This window comes from Euleptes europaea, chromosome 3 (assembly GCF_029931775.1).
Source record: "Euleptes europaea isolate rEulEur1 chromosome 3, rEulEur1.hap1, whole genome shotgun sequence".
Lineage (NCBI taxonomy): Eukaryota > Metazoa > Chordata > Lepidosauria > Squamata > Sphaerodactylidae > Euleptes > Euleptes europaea.
Window position 1 is genome coordinate 82,809,674 of NC_079314.1, and position 16,568 is coordinate 82,826,241.

At 41.6% G+C, this 16,568-nt stretch overlaps 1 protein-coding gene across 1 annotated transcript in view; it reads left to right on the forward strand.

Moving 5' to 3' along the window:
* PLXNC1 (plexin C1) overlaps positions 1 to 16,170 on the forward strand; it is a 67,562-nt gene extending 51,392 nt beyond the window's left edge. Inside the window, exons 24-31 of the mRNA XM_056846525.1 lie at positions 7,699 to 7,750; positions 8,284 to 8,318; positions 8,408 to 8,515; positions 10,378 to 10,541; positions 12,054 to 12,201; positions 13,776 to 13,916; positions 15,429 to 15,503; positions 16,051 to 16,170. Coding sequence (XP_056702503.1) covers positions 7,699 to 7,750; positions 8,284 to 8,318; positions 8,408 to 8,515; positions 10,378 to 10,541; positions 12,054 to 12,201; positions 13,776 to 13,916; positions 15,429 to 15,503; positions 16,051 to 16,170 — 843 coding nt within the window. The remainder of the gene's footprint in view (positions 1 to 7,698; positions 7,751 to 8,283; positions 8,319 to 8,407; positions 8,516 to 10,377; positions 10,542 to 12,053; positions 12,202 to 13,775; positions 13,917 to 15,428; positions 15,504 to 16,050) is intronic.
* Positions 16,171 to 16,568: the final 398 nt, after the last annotated feature.

Here is a 16,568-nt window from a genome sequence, read left to right on the forward strand (position 1 = left end):
AGATATTAGTTGGAGAATTGCAGGGAAATGAATAGCAAATTTCCCCCAGCAGGGAAAAGGCTGGTACAGATATTGTGCCTGCCCCCCAACTTCTTAGAATAGGCTTGAGGAATGGGAATCATGTGCTATTGTTGTTTGACGAAATGGCATTGGGGGGGGGGGGAATAGTTAACCGCCACTGCCATACCTCAATCCATGTCTCCCCTCCTGATAGCTGCTTCTAAGGTCCAAATTACACATCTGAGTTCCACTCATGAAATTCAATTGTCCCACATAATTTACCTTTGTGTCTCTTCTGAATTACGAACTGCTGCTTCACACAAAAATACATCCCCATTCTGTCCGTGAAGGGAGCATCACCATATCCAAGCGCTGATGAGGTGTCTGTCTATGAAGTTTCTGCCTGTCAGAAGACTAACTCCTTTCATTAATTTCTTTGGCAAAATAAAAGCCAATCATTCTGGAGCATTTGTCAAAGATGGGGGTTTCTGACCCACCATGGCTTTGCAAGGATGATTTGATTCCCCTGTTCCCAAGACTTGTTCCCAAGATTTGGACTCTGGTATAAATCTATTTTGGATCTATCACACACGCAGTAGAACACCCTTGTAAAAGCAAAAGGCTTTATTGAAAAGATTAAAGAAAAGGTTCAGGCTTAAATGTAGGCAAAGAATGAGCAAGCTGTGATAAAACAACGAATCTAGCTTCCTAGTATACACATAGGAGAAGGCAAACAGGTTACAAAATCTTCAAGACAGCATAAGTAACAGCATCAGGCTAGAGATGTAGCAAGATGGTCCCTGGCCTATTGCTGGTCGTGATGTTATTACTGGGCCATGCATGGAAACTTGTGTCAGGTGGTTATAGGCTAACTTTATAGGAAACTGGACCACTGACCCCTTCTGACCAGTATAAGCCAATCAAGAACATGATCCAAAAGATTATTCTCGAAGAGGAGCAAGATTTCTGCCTCCCATCTGACATTGCTGAGAGTATGCTTTGAAATTCAAAGGTGCAATCTCAAGCTTTTCATCTTAGTTTTGGAACAGCAGAAGAGTAGTAAACATTTGATATGGAACTCTCTCCATGCTACTTTTTAACACTTGGATGACAAGCCAGGAAACAGGCTATTGCTTTAAATTCATTTTTTTTAAATAAATTTTTATTGGTTTTTTTAAGCTATAAATTCTTCATAATTTTAACAACAATGTAAAAATAATATCACAATCACAATTACATTAATTGTTGTCTTGATTACCATTAAACATAAAAAATAAATCGACTTCCCCATCACCTCCATCTACCTCTTAATGAAGTGTTATTATCCTTCGTTAACATATTCTGATCCTAGTATTAATCTCATTCTAAAGTTTCATGTTATATAAAATTTTACATTCTGGATCAGAGTAAAAAGTAACCTTCCATTTTTCCCAGATCTTATACATTATCACAATGATTCCTTCAATTCTGCCCTTTTCCCTAGTTTCTCCAACTCCACCAGTTCTAACATTTAAATGATTTAATCCCTTTATTCTGAAACCTTTGTCCCTTTCCATTTGGCTGCATAAGATTGCAGCCAGTATAACATAAATTTAATCATACTAAACAACATCCTCTCCAATATTTTAGGGATATTTCCTGTTTAATCGATCTTATTTCAGTGTAAATCATATCCCAAATCCATATCACAAGTCCACCCCTTATTAAAAAAAAAGGAGAAAAAACCAATATCCTTAGTACATTCCAACATTTCCCTTAAAGTAATAATCACATATTCCAGTATACTTTTATATCAATTGATAGTCTATATAAGGAGGACTTGTTTACATAATCCCAAAATGATGTCTAAATCTTAATTCCACTACATCGTTAATAGCCATGCCACCCATCCACACTGTCAAAGCCTTCCAATCCAGCAATCATATTTAAATCAGTCCTTTAACCATGGTCTAATACTTCCTTCTGCAACTGAAATAAGTCAGTCAGGTATGGGAACAGGATTTCTTTAGTCTCTCTCATTTCCTCAGGCAGGCTGTGTATCCAAAAATAATTCTTTCTGGGCTTCATTTCCATCATGGCTTCAATCTGTGTTCCTTGACCTGCTCTCTTCTTCCTTATATCCACACGTCCTTCCATGACTTTTTTAGATGAAAAGTCCATTTCTTGTATGTCTGATCTCTTTGTCACCAGCTGGTTACCTTCTTGGACTTCTGTCTTCTTCTTTGTATCCTTGTATTCTTCCATGACTTTTTGGACAGAAGAATCCATTACTTGTATGTCTGTATTTGTGGCCATCATTTGAATTTTCATGACTTTTATGTCTTCTGTAACCAGATCCAACTTCTGATTACATACCTGTGATGATTGGTCAAGAGTCATCATCATTGAAATCAATTGAGCCATCTGTGTTGATATCTGTTTTACTTGTTTAATTGTCGCCTCAGAATGTTTAGCAAGCATGTCCTGTACTTTTTTTCCCATGGTTAAATTCTGTAAAGTTTCCTTTAATTTCATAAGGGCAGGGCTATGAATTTAGCCAAATCAGGGAGAGGTTCCAGACATTTACATATGTAACTTAGTTAAAAAATTGATGGTCATCTAGCAGGAGTCCATTACATGTAGTTGATAGAGAATATTTCATTGACCAGCTTAATATCTTTTTCGGGTTGAAGAAGTGAGTATTTAAGCTTAAAATAACTTTTTAAAGTTGAAAATACCAACGAGTTTTACCAGACGCTCTAGATCGGCAGAATCAGGAAGTATTCCAGGAGTTGCCTCATCGCGGACTTTCTATCGTCTCTTCTCTACGGTTGTTACCTTCAGGAATGGTTTTGGTGTAAGATGAGTAAGACGAATTTCCGGTCCTATGACCTTCTTCCTGTTGATTTGCTTGTAGAACAATAGAGAGGGATATTGAATGAAGCACAGAGTCTTCCGGTCAAGAAATCCTCTTTGTTGTAAAACGTGGCTGGAGGACCTTTTTTACTCCAAGCAAATTCTCAAAGGTTTCTCCCTCCCCTTCCTTTAAGAACGCGTCGGATTGGCAGATCTTACGTCAATCATTCAAGCTTGTTGTTTTAGTTTAAGTTGATCAGTTTGATAAGGCTCCTGCTGCTTTGTCTGATGGATCTCATGCAGCAAAATCATCCAGTTCAATTAAGGGAGGGAAACAGTTACCAGGAATGTTTTCTTCAACCCCCTGTTATTCGATAACGCCAGTGAAAAGCGAAGGATTCTTATCTACTCACTTGGGCGTCTGGAGGTGAGGTTTTAATCTTGATGTAGTCCTTATGATGTTTATAAGGTGCTGGAGGGTAGATTCTAAAGCCGAAGTTGCGCGCTGGCGATTTCAATCCCTTCGTGCCCACGGGATCAAACGTCTGAAACTCCGGGGGACTTAATAAAGCTTCCTCGGAGTATTCAGGAGATCAAACCGCATATATGGCTGCAGGGAATTCCTGCTTCTCAGCCCACTTGCAAGGGCTGGATTAGGGTGCGGTAAAACACCCCAAATTACACGCAAACTTGGATTCTCCCCAGGAGCCCCTGGGAGGACGTGGCAATCAGCCCAGCGTCAGCACCGGAAGTCCAGGCTATTGCTTTAAATTCATGACATGGCTAAATGATGATGTTTAAAGTGTCAGGTTGATTGATACTGAAGTGACCATTTCTCTTGACAACATTAGCCTAGCAAAGGAACAGTCAGCCAGCCGTCATAACAATATGTTGTGTCTTCCTCTCCCAGGAACACTCTATAATGGCAACATTCTTTTGGCAAAAGAAAAACATTTCTACAAAGTGGATCAGTGAACAAACTGGTTTCTGTCTGGGCTGGTTGCCAGGCTCTAAAAGAAATTTCTGTGTTGTTTTGGCAGATATCCTATCCTCGGGCTGTCATTTCAGTAATTAAAGAGCAAAGGATGCTTGTACTTTCAAAACACATGTGGTGTTCAACAGGATTACTTTTAAATCATTCTTTAACAGCAGTAGCCTGACTCACCAGGATCAGGAGAATATTTGTACTTTTAACAGCAAAACAAATGTAGATAGAAGGAGATGAGAAAGAACATTTCTAGGAAACTAGAGGTGTGTGTAAAAGTAACTTCCATTAGTTCTTGTAGGCTATCCGGGCTATGGGACCGTGGTCTTGGCATTTTCTTTCCTGACGTTTCGCCAGCAGCTGTGGCAGGCGTCTTCAGAGGAGTAACACTGAAGGACAGTGTCTCTCAGTGTCAAGTGTGTAGGAAGAGTAATATATAGTCAGAAGGGGGTTGGGTTTGAGCTGAGTCATTGTCCTGCAAAGTATTAAAGGTAATGTGCTAATCATTGTCCTGTAAGTATCAAGATAATGTGCTAATGAGGGTGTGGTATGTTAATGTGGAACCATTGTATCCTGAAGTGATCTGTTAACATGTGGAATCCAAAGCTAATCCGCATGGCTATTGTGGACTGTAGTCTTTGTTAGTCTGGAGGTTTTCAGGACAGGAAGCCAAGCCTTATTCATTCTTAAACTCTCTTCTTTTCTGTTAAAGTTGTGCTGATGTTTATGAATTTCAATGGCTTCTCTGTGCAATCTGACTACCAACTATTTTGTCAGGAAAGAAAATACCAAGACCACGGTCACACAGCCCGGATAGCCTACAAGAACCTATGAACTCTGACCGTGAAAGCCTTCGACAATAACTTCCATTACATTGGAAATTTGAAAGTGAAGCAAGTTTTATAATCATTTACTTCTCTTGATTCTTTTTAACCATCCCTGTTTCTCTGTCCTCATCCCAAATGAAAAATTTAGTAGAAAAGATAATCTCCTGAATAATGTGGCATATCCATTGCTGGGGGTGGGGGACAATTTTCCAAGATGCGAACAATAGTTCTGTACAGTTCTGTGTACAGTTCTGGTCACCACACCTAAAAAAGAATATTACAGAGCTTGAGAAGGTGCAGAAAAGAGCAACCAAAATGATTAGGGGACTAGAGCAACTGTCCTATGGGGAGCAGTTAAGACGCTTAGGGCTGTTTAGCTTGGAAAGAAGGCGGCTGAGGGGAGACATGATAGAGGTCTATAAAATTATGCATGGTTTGGAGAGAGTGGACAGGGAGAGGTTTTTCTCCCTCTCCCATAATACTAGAACACGGGGTCATCTGCTAAAGCTGGAGGGTGAGAGATTCAAAACAGATAAAAGGAAGTATTTTTTCACACAACGCATAGTTAAATTGTGGAACTCCCTGCCCCAGGATGTGGTGATGGCTGCCAGCTTGGAGGGCTTTAAGAGGGGAGTGGACATATTCATGGAGGAGAGGGGTATTCATGGCTGTTAGTTAGAATGGATATTAGTCATGCTGCATACCTATTCTCTCTAGTATCAGAGGAGCATGCCTATTATTTTGGGTGCGGTGGAACACAGGCAGGATGGTGCTGCTGCACTCGTCTTGTTAGTGGCTTCCTAGAGGCACCTGGTTGGCCACTGTGTGAACAGACTGCTGGACTTGATGGGCCTTGGTCTGATCCAGCAGGTCCTTTCTTATGTTCTTATGTTAATATTTGATGGATATACAAAATAGTACTGGGGAATGAGTAATGTCCTCTAAAGAAAGGTTAAAATTGGGAGGAAAGAAAGGAATTATGGCACGGTTAGAGTTTAAATCACTTTGAAGGGTCACTTTACATTTTAATTAGAGGCTATTAATCCCAGATGGCCAGCTGCCTCATCAGCTGTAAAGCAGCATTTTTGTGACACTTTTAATTCAGTGTTTCCTTTTAGCCCAGTTTCTGTTAACCTCCTTTTTCTATTTGCACCCTATCGTGTTTTGCCTTATTTGCACTGTCACAGATTTCTCTGCACCCCCATCTGTTTCTCCCTCTCTTTCTATCTTTTTCAACCCCACATTATTTTGTAGCTCTATCCCTAGTGTTCTCTCCCCCACCCTTCAGTCTTCTTATTCTGTCTTTCTGTTTCCACCATCTGATCTCCCTCTTGCTGCCGCATCACATTAAGAGTCTCATTCTAGCGATCTGTCAGCATGGCAGCAAATGGTAGATTTGCGGTAGAAAGTATTTATTTATCTATTTAGCTTATTTATAGCCTGCCTTTCTCACTGAGACTCAAGGCAGATCACAGACTACAGAGGGAGGGAGAAAATGTAATCATACAGTATAGGACATTGAATGAACAATGCTATAGGACTAGAAGTACAAAACTGATTGACAATGCAAGCAACTATGTGAGCATACAGTGTAATACATACAGTCAACAATGCAAATCAACAATGCATTAGAACTAGGAAAGCAAAATGGAATGCCAACACCAATGTACTAAGACTGGTGGTGGTGGAAAGTGCAGTCAACTTATGGCAACCCCATAGGGTTTTTAAGGCAAGAGACTAACATAGGTGGTTTGCCATTGCCTGCCTCTGAATAGTGACCCTGGACTTCCTTGGGGATGTCCCATCCAAATACTTGCCCGGGTCGACCCTACTTAGCTTCTGAGATCTGACAAGATCAGGATAGCCTGGACTATTCAGGTCAAAGACACTAGGACTAGGAGTACAAAATTAAATGACAATGTGCCCATGCCGACTGCCCATGCCAGCATCATGCAAGCAATGCAGGGACTACAAAGGCAGTGCAGTATCCACACTCCCCATGAAGGTGCCCTTTTGGAGGGTTCTGTTCCACTACAGATCAATCCCATTACAAGAATGCCCTCCTGAACATTTATGTTTTGCACATTTTGCAGAATAATAGTACTGTGGGATTCTTCCTGATGTCCTCGACTGGAAACTATAGCAAATCCTGGCTCTCAGAAACAGTATGAAGATTTCCAAACAGATTTGTCTTATTCGTACATTCCACTATTAAATGTAAACTTAAAAAAACCTTATATGTATATCTTTTAAAAAATGCGATCTGTGAATCAGCCCTGAGGAAGTCTTGGATTCAGGCAGGCTCTGTGGTATGCCTGATGGCTCAAGAAAGATGTTTACTGCCTGAGATGGTCATTGCTGCTTTCATCTCCACCAGAGGAGATTATCCTTCTTGTTCACTTCCTCAGCCCTCTTTAAAAACAGTGTAACAAGCCACATGTATTTCTGAGCTATCATGAGATTACTTTGTGAAGTTCAGCCACCATTTTGGTTGCCCTGGTAACAAGCAACCATTAAAAGAAGGCTGCACACTCACAAGAAGAAATCTTTGAGAGTTGAGGAACTGGCATATGTGCTTGCGGGGCTGTTTTTAAAGAGATTTTGTGAACAAGAAGGGTTGTTTCCTCTGACTTCTGGTTGGAGGGGGCTGGTAGGCACGGCAGCAACAGGTTGCTATTGATGGGATAAGCCATATGGTGGTGGGTGAGATGGGAGTTTGCTGCTCCCCAGAATCTACTGCCATAGGTGACCTCCGTATACAACTGGCCCTGGTGGTGAGGCTGGTTGCAACAGGCTGAAAAAAAATGAGACCAATTCTATGTGCCTTTGAATCCAAGAAGACAAACAACAATATAGACCATATTGTAGACCATAATGCACTCTCTTTCAGCAGTGGTCAGCTAGATTTTAGTTTCTGTTTAAGTGACTTCTGAGCACAGCACATATTTTTTCTTGTTTAATAACAAAGAAACAAGGTATGTGAAACGTAAGTACTTTGCACGTTTTACAGAAGTGTTTATATTTTTACAAACAATTCCATTTCACTTTCAGATTTTAGATGGAGCCACTATTAAGGTCTTTAAGAGGACAAGTCTCTTACCAGGTATTAAACATAATGAAAACTGTTATATGTTTGTAGTTGTAATGCTGTATACAAAATTTAGCTCATAGTTGTTTGTTTGCATTTTCTGCTATTCAGAACTGTATTGTCTGTAAACATGAAAGCTCTGTTTTCTATTATATGTAACTGCTGTATCTAATAGACACAGAGCAAGGTAATACCTATGTGGTTTCTCAAGAAGAAAACAGAAGTCCAGTGGCACCTTAAAGAATAATAACATTTATTTCTATATGAGCTTTTGTAAGTCATGCTAATTTCTTTGGATATCTATTATCTGCCATCCCTATAACATGTCAGTTGTACTAGCGAACCAATGGAGAACAACCAGTGTTATTAGTGATTGATCTCTTGGTTTGTTTCTGTAGACACCTAGATTGGTGGAAAGTGAATACTAAATCCAGGTAATTTGAATAGGAAAATTGTTGAATATAGCCTCCTGCCCAGTTAACAGTCTTTACTCCTTTACTATGCATACTTCATTTAAATCTTTTTTCCTCCTTTGACGTGTTGCTCAGATATGGAATACTTCTCTGAAGACTATTGCCATCTGGTAAGTCATCTGTGCTTAATTATATTTAACTTAACTCATTTGTTTAACCCCCGTTGTTTCATCAGCATCCATGTAAACCTTTCTTACAGATATTACCAAATTCTGAAGCTGCCAAAGATGCACACAGTGTAAAACATAAAGGAAAACAAAAGTTTAAAGTGAAGGAAATGTATCTCACCAAACTCCTATCTACCAAGGTAACTCTTAGGATTTATTTCAGACTAGACCAAAGAAAATAGAGAGGAAGCTTCACAGACAGAGGCTGCAACCCAGCACACAGTTACAGTATGATTCAATTGAAAACTGATATGACTTAAGCACCCAGAGCCATCCAATAGATTGTGGCCATCTTCACCTACAAAATTAATCCTTGTTAGAATGGCAGAGCCTTCCTGACCTCTGAGGACGAAAGTCCTCAGGAAGGCACTGCGCTGGCGTTGGGGTCCTCCACGCTGGTGTCTGGGCTACTTACACAACTGTAAGTGGCCCCAACACCAGCGGGGAGGGCTGGACGCCGGTCTGCAGTTGCTCCCATGGCAGCACCGCCCCAGGACGCTGGCGGGGCCTTCTGCCGGCATCCCAACAGTGTAAAGGCCTGCGCCGGCGTTCCAGAGGGCGTTCCAGCATCCCCAGGGGCATCCCAAGGGCATCCTGGGAAAAGGAGCTGCCTATAGGCAGCTTTCTCTTCCTTTTCGTCCTGGGTACGCTGGTGGGGAGAAGAGCAAGGCTGTGCCAGCTTTTCTGCTGGCGCAGCCTCACTCTTCTCGATGGGACGAAAAGCCCCATTTAAAATTTTAAAAGCCTTTTAAAAGCTTTAAAAATATTTTTGGTGGCTGGGAAACCAGTGTGGAATTGGTGTGGCGGCGCCTCCTCCACCCCGTCCCCGTCCGCCACAGGCTCAGGAATGTGCTGTGAGACTTCCCATATGCCCCTACAACTCCAATGGGAGTGAGATCCCTCACTCATTTCAATTAACTAGTAGGCACACAAATAGATGCCTATCTTTTGAAGTTCCAGTTTTGCATGGAAACTTGATTTTGCAAATCGTATGATTATTGTTGTAGATGTAAAAAATGCAGGCATGCTTTATTCATGTTAGGTGGGAATGTGGCAATATCAAAGATTATTAGAATGTTGTGGTATAGGTAATTCAGGAAATAACAAAGTACATTTTGTAGTATGTGATGTTGTATGAAGCCCTGAATGCTGGATTTGTGGGCAGGTGTCTTTCAATGCTGTACCTTTTTCAGCTTTGGGTGTTTGCAATATACTCTTGTTGTGCAAATGACCTGTGATCGATCGGGCTGATTATGGGGGCGGTGGGTGGTCCCCGGCCCAAAGAGTGTCCAGCAGTCCTCAACTAGGGCCAGGGCTTTTTCGGCTTTGGCCCCGGCCTGGTGGAATTCCCTCTCCAGTGAGACCAGGGTAGGGTTGCCAGGTCCCTCTCCACTACTGGCGGGAGATTTTGGGGTGGAGCCTGAGGAGGGTGGGGTTTAGAGAGGGGAGGGATTTCAATGCCATAGAGCCTAATTGCCAAAGCAGCCATTTTCTCCAGGTGAACTGATCTCTACCGGCTGGAGATAAGTTGTAATAGCAGGAGATCTCTAGCTAGTACCTGGAGGCTGGCAACCCTAGACCAGGGTCTTGAGAGATCTGAAGGAATTCCACAGGGCCTGTAATCAGATATTCCACCAGATCTATAGTTGAGGGCAGCAACGGTGTGGCATCAGACCTGGCCTCCCTATCCCCTCAACATGCTGTTATCAACTTTAAGTTGGGCCCCTGACTGTCTTACCAGGCCCACTGTAGCCCTATGCTCTAGGGATGAGCACCGTTTGTTAATTCTTTAATTGATTAATAATTGGAAATTGGTTTTAAATTTTTAAGATTTATTGTATGTTATGGTGTTTTCATATTGTTGTGTTGTTTTAATGATGTAAGTTGCCCTGAGCTCGGTCTTGGCTGGGGGAGGGCGGGATAGACAAATAAATAAATAAATGTCTACATCTCAAGAAATCTGTCTATGAACAAATAATAAAAGCTATTTTTTTCTTCTTAGGTTACAATTCACTCAGTTGTTGAAAAGCTCTTTAGGAGCATTTGGACTTTGCCCAACAATAAAGCCCCAATTGCTATAAAATATTTTTTTGATTTTTTGGATGCTCAGGCTGAAAATAAAAAAATTACAGATCCTGATGTGGTTCATATATGGAAAACCAACAGGTATATTTATATAGCATAACTCCCATGCTAGCATCTAAAATAAAGTATATTTTATATTGTTTGTTTCTAGGCTTCCTTTCCACCCAGTATGATCTCCAAGGCAGATATTAGTCTAAGTACAATATATTACTCTATTTATAGAATTATTAGTTTGAAATAGCTCTCTAAACTGGGAAACTGAATACCTTTGTTAGTGCAGTCTTACAAGCTGACACTCTTCAAATAAGTAGCTAATACTGCAGTCCAATGTGTGACTTGTGTCAAGGTAAACATGCATGAAATTCATGTGTTATCGATTATAGTGTTCTAGCACTTAGCTGATTATAGATATTGGTTTATTTTGCAGTTTTCTTCTCCCTGTTTGGTCGTCTGATCTTATGGGAGGTTTTTAGTTTGACAAAACTGATAAATACTTACGCTGCAGGTTATGTTATTTTAATTTGTTGTGCTTTATTGTGTGTGTGTGTTAAGTGCCATCAAATCGCTACCGACTCATGGCGGCCCTATGAATGAAAGTCTTCCAAAATGTCCTATCTTTGACAGCCTTGCACAGATCTTGCAAATTGAAGGCTGTGGCTTCCTTTATTGAGTCAATCCATCTGTTGTTGGGTCTTCCTCTTTCCTGCTGCTCTCAACTTTTCCTAGCATGACTGTCTTTTCCAGTGACTTTATTACTTTGCTGTTTTATTATTAAGGGAATTGTTTTAATTACTACTTATTCAAACTGCTTTGGAGATCTTTGTTTTTTTGGGACTCAACGGGACTTATATCATTCTCCTCTCAAAATAACGTATTTATTTATTTCATTATACCCCTCCTTTCTCCATAATTGGGGTTCTGCTCGCCACCATTTTACCCTCACAGCAGCCCTGAGAGATAGGTTAGGCTGAGAGTGTGTGCCTGGCCCAAGGTCACCCAACAAGTTCCCATGGCAGAGTGGGGATTCAAACCAGGATGTCCCAGATCCTAGTTTGAAACTCTAACCATTATACCACACTGGCTCTCACCAGTTAACAATGTGACTGTAGTTTGTATTGATAATAAAAGCAGAACTGAATCTGCTCTAAGCCTCCTCTGTAGAGTTTCCCTTCCTTATTAATTATAACAGAGAGAAGCCGTCCATCCTTCCTTTTTAATCAGTGGAAAACATGGTTGGACCCAACCCATTATATTTATTCCTATACAAACCCATTCAAATATAATTGATTAATTGACTAATTTTGCTAATTTCATGATAGTTTAAAACTAGATCTCTCAGAACAAAGATAACCTGTGGATTAATTGGCTCTCAAATGGTAATATTCTGGATGCTGAACCTGAGATAATTGATTGGGACACTCAAATACTTCCATTCACTGCAGAGTTAGGCATTGAAGTAAAAGGGTTTTAAAAGTTTCTCTTCATTTTTCTTTTTCTCAGTGCTGTGTAATGGTATTGCTTTCAAACCACCCCAAAATTCCAGCAATACTATCTGTAGACTAACCTATAGGTGTTTCCTTTCTCTCTGAGTAGTCTTCCTCTTCGCTTCTGGGTGAACATATTGAAGAATCCCCAGTTTGTCTTTGACATTAAGAAAACTCCACATATTGATGGTTGTTTATCAGTCATTGCTCAAGCATTCATGGATGCCTTTTCTCTGTCAGAGCAGCAACTAGGGAAGGTAATATTTCACTTTCATAAGATTATTTTCCTTGGGTTGTGTCTTCCAAACTAGTTTTAGGGGGTACTGTTGTTGGTTTGCAGTAGAAGAGGTGGATTTGAGTCCAGTAGCACTTTAGAGACCAACAAGATTTTGGGGGATTAAGCTTTTGGGAGTCAAAGCTCTAACAAAGGAAGCTTTGACTCTTGAAAACTCATACCCCAAAAGTCTTATTGGTCTCTAAGGTGCTACTGACTCATATCTACCTCTTCCAAACTGCTGGCTCTGCAGTAGTTCTCCAGTTGAAGTCTGTGGTTTTACTCTGGATCATCCTCAAGTAATCTGAATATCTAATTTCGGTGAAAACATACAGCCTTACCCAACAAGGACCATCTGTACCCAGAACCAGTTTCCCTGTGGAGAGACCCTTGTTGGATCAGGCCCATGTACACAAAAGGGTATGGATGGATTTTACAAACAGCCCACATCTAGCACTTGTGGTTGTGTATAAAATGACCCTTGTTGAATTGGGTCACCTAATTGTTGGTTGGCAGTCATCTGTTTGGTACAGTGGGGGTGCAGGGAACTGAGCACATTCCCTCTTTCCTCTGTCGCACAAAAGGTGGCCAGTATTATCAAAACTGAGAGCACCAGCCATGTGATTGGCATTCAGGTGTGTGGAGACATTTGCAGCAATGTATGGGCAACCTGATTGAGGTCTGTTCTTGTTTCCTGTCTTTAACGCACATTGAAAATAAGATAAAACTGCATAGGTAGCTCTAAGCTGTGGTCTACAGATTTCTGGTGCTCCACCAGACACTTTAGGCTAGTCCACAAGACCAGGATGCAGAAGGGGGTAGAAAGGTTTTGAGAAGGTGGAGGTTAATTTGAAGTTTCCACTGCAGTTGCTTGTGCTAATGATGAGGCATGTTTTAAAATGTAATGTGTTTAAAATTCAGAGTTACAATTTAAAGGGCAAGTGGCTGTGGTTGAAGCTTCAAAGAAACCTCAGGTTTGCATATGGTATTCCACATGGCATGTTCTGTAAGAGGCTGCAGTGTAGAAATTGGTCCTGAGAAACTGCTCCATGGCATTCAGCAAGTGCAAGCCCAGCCACACCCACTTAGTAACAAGCAACCCTTTGGCCTGACCCTTCATTTTGGGGGCTGCCGGAAAGTTGTGCTGCACAACCTCTGACCCACCCAGCAACTTCTGAGCCCAGCAGCCACATCTTGACAGGCAATTAACCCCATGCCTCTGTTTCCGAAGTCCCTGACAAACGGCAAACAGAAGATGGTTATCAAGGCCCTGGAAAGCTGGGCATAGCACATGCTGTGTCAGCTGGGAGATGCAGCAAAGCAGTGAAGCAATGCGCAGGTTCATTTTTATTTTGAAGCCTTTCAAGCAACTTCATAGCTGCTGCAATTTTTTTTTAAAAAGAGCAGTGGTCAACGACGAACAAATAAATCAGAAGTGTGGTCTTTTATGAAGTACAGTTCAATTAAAATGCTCATTAAAATGTATATGATTGTTATTTGTTATTTTTTGCTGCAAAGCTATAACCATTTGTCAAGTTCTTGTCTTTTTTTTTAAAGGAAGCACCAACAAATAAACTTCTTTATGCTAAGGATATTCCACTGTATAAAGAGGAGGTTAAAGCATTCTATAAAGCAATAAGGGAGTTGCCTTCATTGTCTGCTTCAGAGCTAGAAGAATTTTTAACTCAGGAATCAAAGGTATCATTCAACTATTTCTACTGAAAATTAGTTTTGATATGGTTGAAATGAAGTCTCTAGGTTTCGTAGTCTGCCTTACGGCATTCTGTGTACACAGCTCCAGTAGTGGCTTTAGTAAGACACATCTCAGTGGCACCTAGTATGTGCAACTGGCAGTACCGCCCTGCTACCTAGGGAGGTGGTGAGCTTCCCCTCACTGGCAGTCTTTAAGCAGAGGCTGGACAATCACTTGTCAGGGATGCTTTAGGTTGATCCTGCATTGAGCAGGGGGTTGGACTAGATGGCGTGTATGGCCCCTCCCAACTCTGATTCTAATGATTATTTATTAGTATTTATTTATTTACTGCATTTCTGTGCCGCCTCTTGTCAGCTAAGGCTTTCTGCCTCTGCCCTTCCCCCCCCCCCCCGGCATCTGCACCACAATGGAGACCCGCCCGAGTAATCGCTAGTATGATACCAGGTCCCGCAGAACAATGCCTAGGAGCCCTGGAGATCGTCTAGCTATTGCATGCGTTAAATTCTTGTATGCGTTTTCTTAAGTAGTTACCAGCAGTTTACTTCTGTATTGTCTCCCTGTATCTGAACTATCAAGACAACTCTGCCGCTCCTCGTTCTTTTGTATTGTACCCTGAACATAATCAACCCCATTGTATATACCCTATAAATGTACCAGTATTTCCCCTTGTCTGTATTCTAGCCTTAAGTTTCTATGACTTGCTGAACTCGCTGGCTTTCTTAATAAAACTTTAAACTCGTGACTACGTCTGGAGTGAAGTTCCCTAAGCAAGAAATGTGACGAGGTGCTGAGGTCTGACAGTAGGCTAGAATCACTTTTTTATTATTATTATTTTTGTACTAGATTAGATTTAGAATAGGATGTCCGCTCGATCCACTAATCCGTTCCTCGTGGATGAGGATCTCTGCCAGAGTTACTGGCAGGAAGCAACTCCCCTCGATGGAGGGAACCGGGGAGAGCAACTCCGGGACGACGCCCGTCCAAGTTCGCCGATTTCCCCAGGGGGCCGGCGTGGACCTCCTTGCCGACGCATGCCGAGCTACGATGCAGGACCAGAACCGACGGCACGCTCAGGAGGGTCGACCGTGGGCCAGCGACGGACCCAGAACGTGGCTGTTTTTACCGAGGACCGCTCACTGCCATGTACGGAGAGGGAGAGGAGCGGGGCCGGGAATGGTTTACGATCGACCGCTGGAACGACCCCTCAACCATCCACGCCCCGGGTAGCCAGCCCTCGGTACCAGGGAAGAAGTAGCCTTGCTGCGAGACCAGAACCAAGCGCTGACTCTCCAGACGCAGCTGAGAGCTCTGGAAGCTGCCCAAGGCAGCTTACAAAATAAAACATAATAAAAACAACAGTACATTCTAAAAATTGTTAAACTCAGAATACTTTCCATTTTCCTTCTCCTTGCATATTAATTATTAATCTAAAATACAAATAATAACTACAATTCAGAAATAAGATATTCAAGATTCTTCCCCTTTTTTCCCTCCAGAAACATGAAAATGAATTTAAAGAGGCGGAGGCATTGACTGAAATTAACAAATACATAGCAAGATACTTTGATGAAGTAAGAATCTCTGTTCTGTCTGTCTCTGGTTAGCCTAGGTAGACAAAATTTGCATGGCCGGATATTTGTTTTGTACTGTGCTTGTAGTGGTGGAAAGGCCCTGCAGATTAAGCACTTGAGGTGCAGTCTGTAGCATCTCCCATCATGTAATTCAGTATCCGCGAGAATGTGATTGATGTGATTGGAGCCTTTTGACAGGTAAACATTTCTTCCTAGTGCTCGATACACCAGCAAAGGGGCATCATCCACACACGTCATTTTTCTCCTGTATCTGTTAACTCTGGAAGCCATTGGCTTCAGTCATAATAGCATGTACTATACATGTTTGGACTTCGTTTTATCAAAACATTGGAGGATTTTAATTGAGGTTTCTGTCTTCTGCAGAAGTGTAGTTCATTCTGTGATTGAGAAGGATTTCTCTTTTAGAGATGCAGAAATAGCCTGGTGTTAGAAGGAATGGTTTGCTGAGCCAGATCCTTTTCCTGGTGTTTTCAGGACTGAAAGAATGTGCTACTTTCTTCAAGCACACATTTCTTTGTTCCCATAGATACTGAATAAATTGGAGAAAGAACAAGGACTGGAAGAAGCACGGAGTCAGCTCCTGAATATAAGAGCTTTGGCTGATGAAAAGAAAACATGCAGATGGGAAGAGCTGAATGATCCATAACTATGATAGAAGGCATTTTGAAAACTGCTACTTTAGTTCAAGCAAGAAGTCAAATTATTGGCACCAATCCACTTCTAGCCTAACTAGTTGCACACAACAGTTAGTGATTCCAGATGGGGAGGGGGAACGCAACCCAAGGCGTAGCAAAAGATTCATCTACGACAGCTCAGAGGGCCCGGAGAAGCTCTGCATTGCAGCTGTAGATATACATGCCGATCCACATCTGCACAAACAACTGCTACTGCACACGGATCTGCCTTGTGGGTTGATCAAAACTGGCATCATTTTTAGACAGTATGTATAACTTTTATATATGTGGGGTTTTTTTAAACAACGTCCTAGAGCTACAAACCTCCTGTAAAACAATCTGTTTCATTTTATTTACCGAGTGGTGCTCT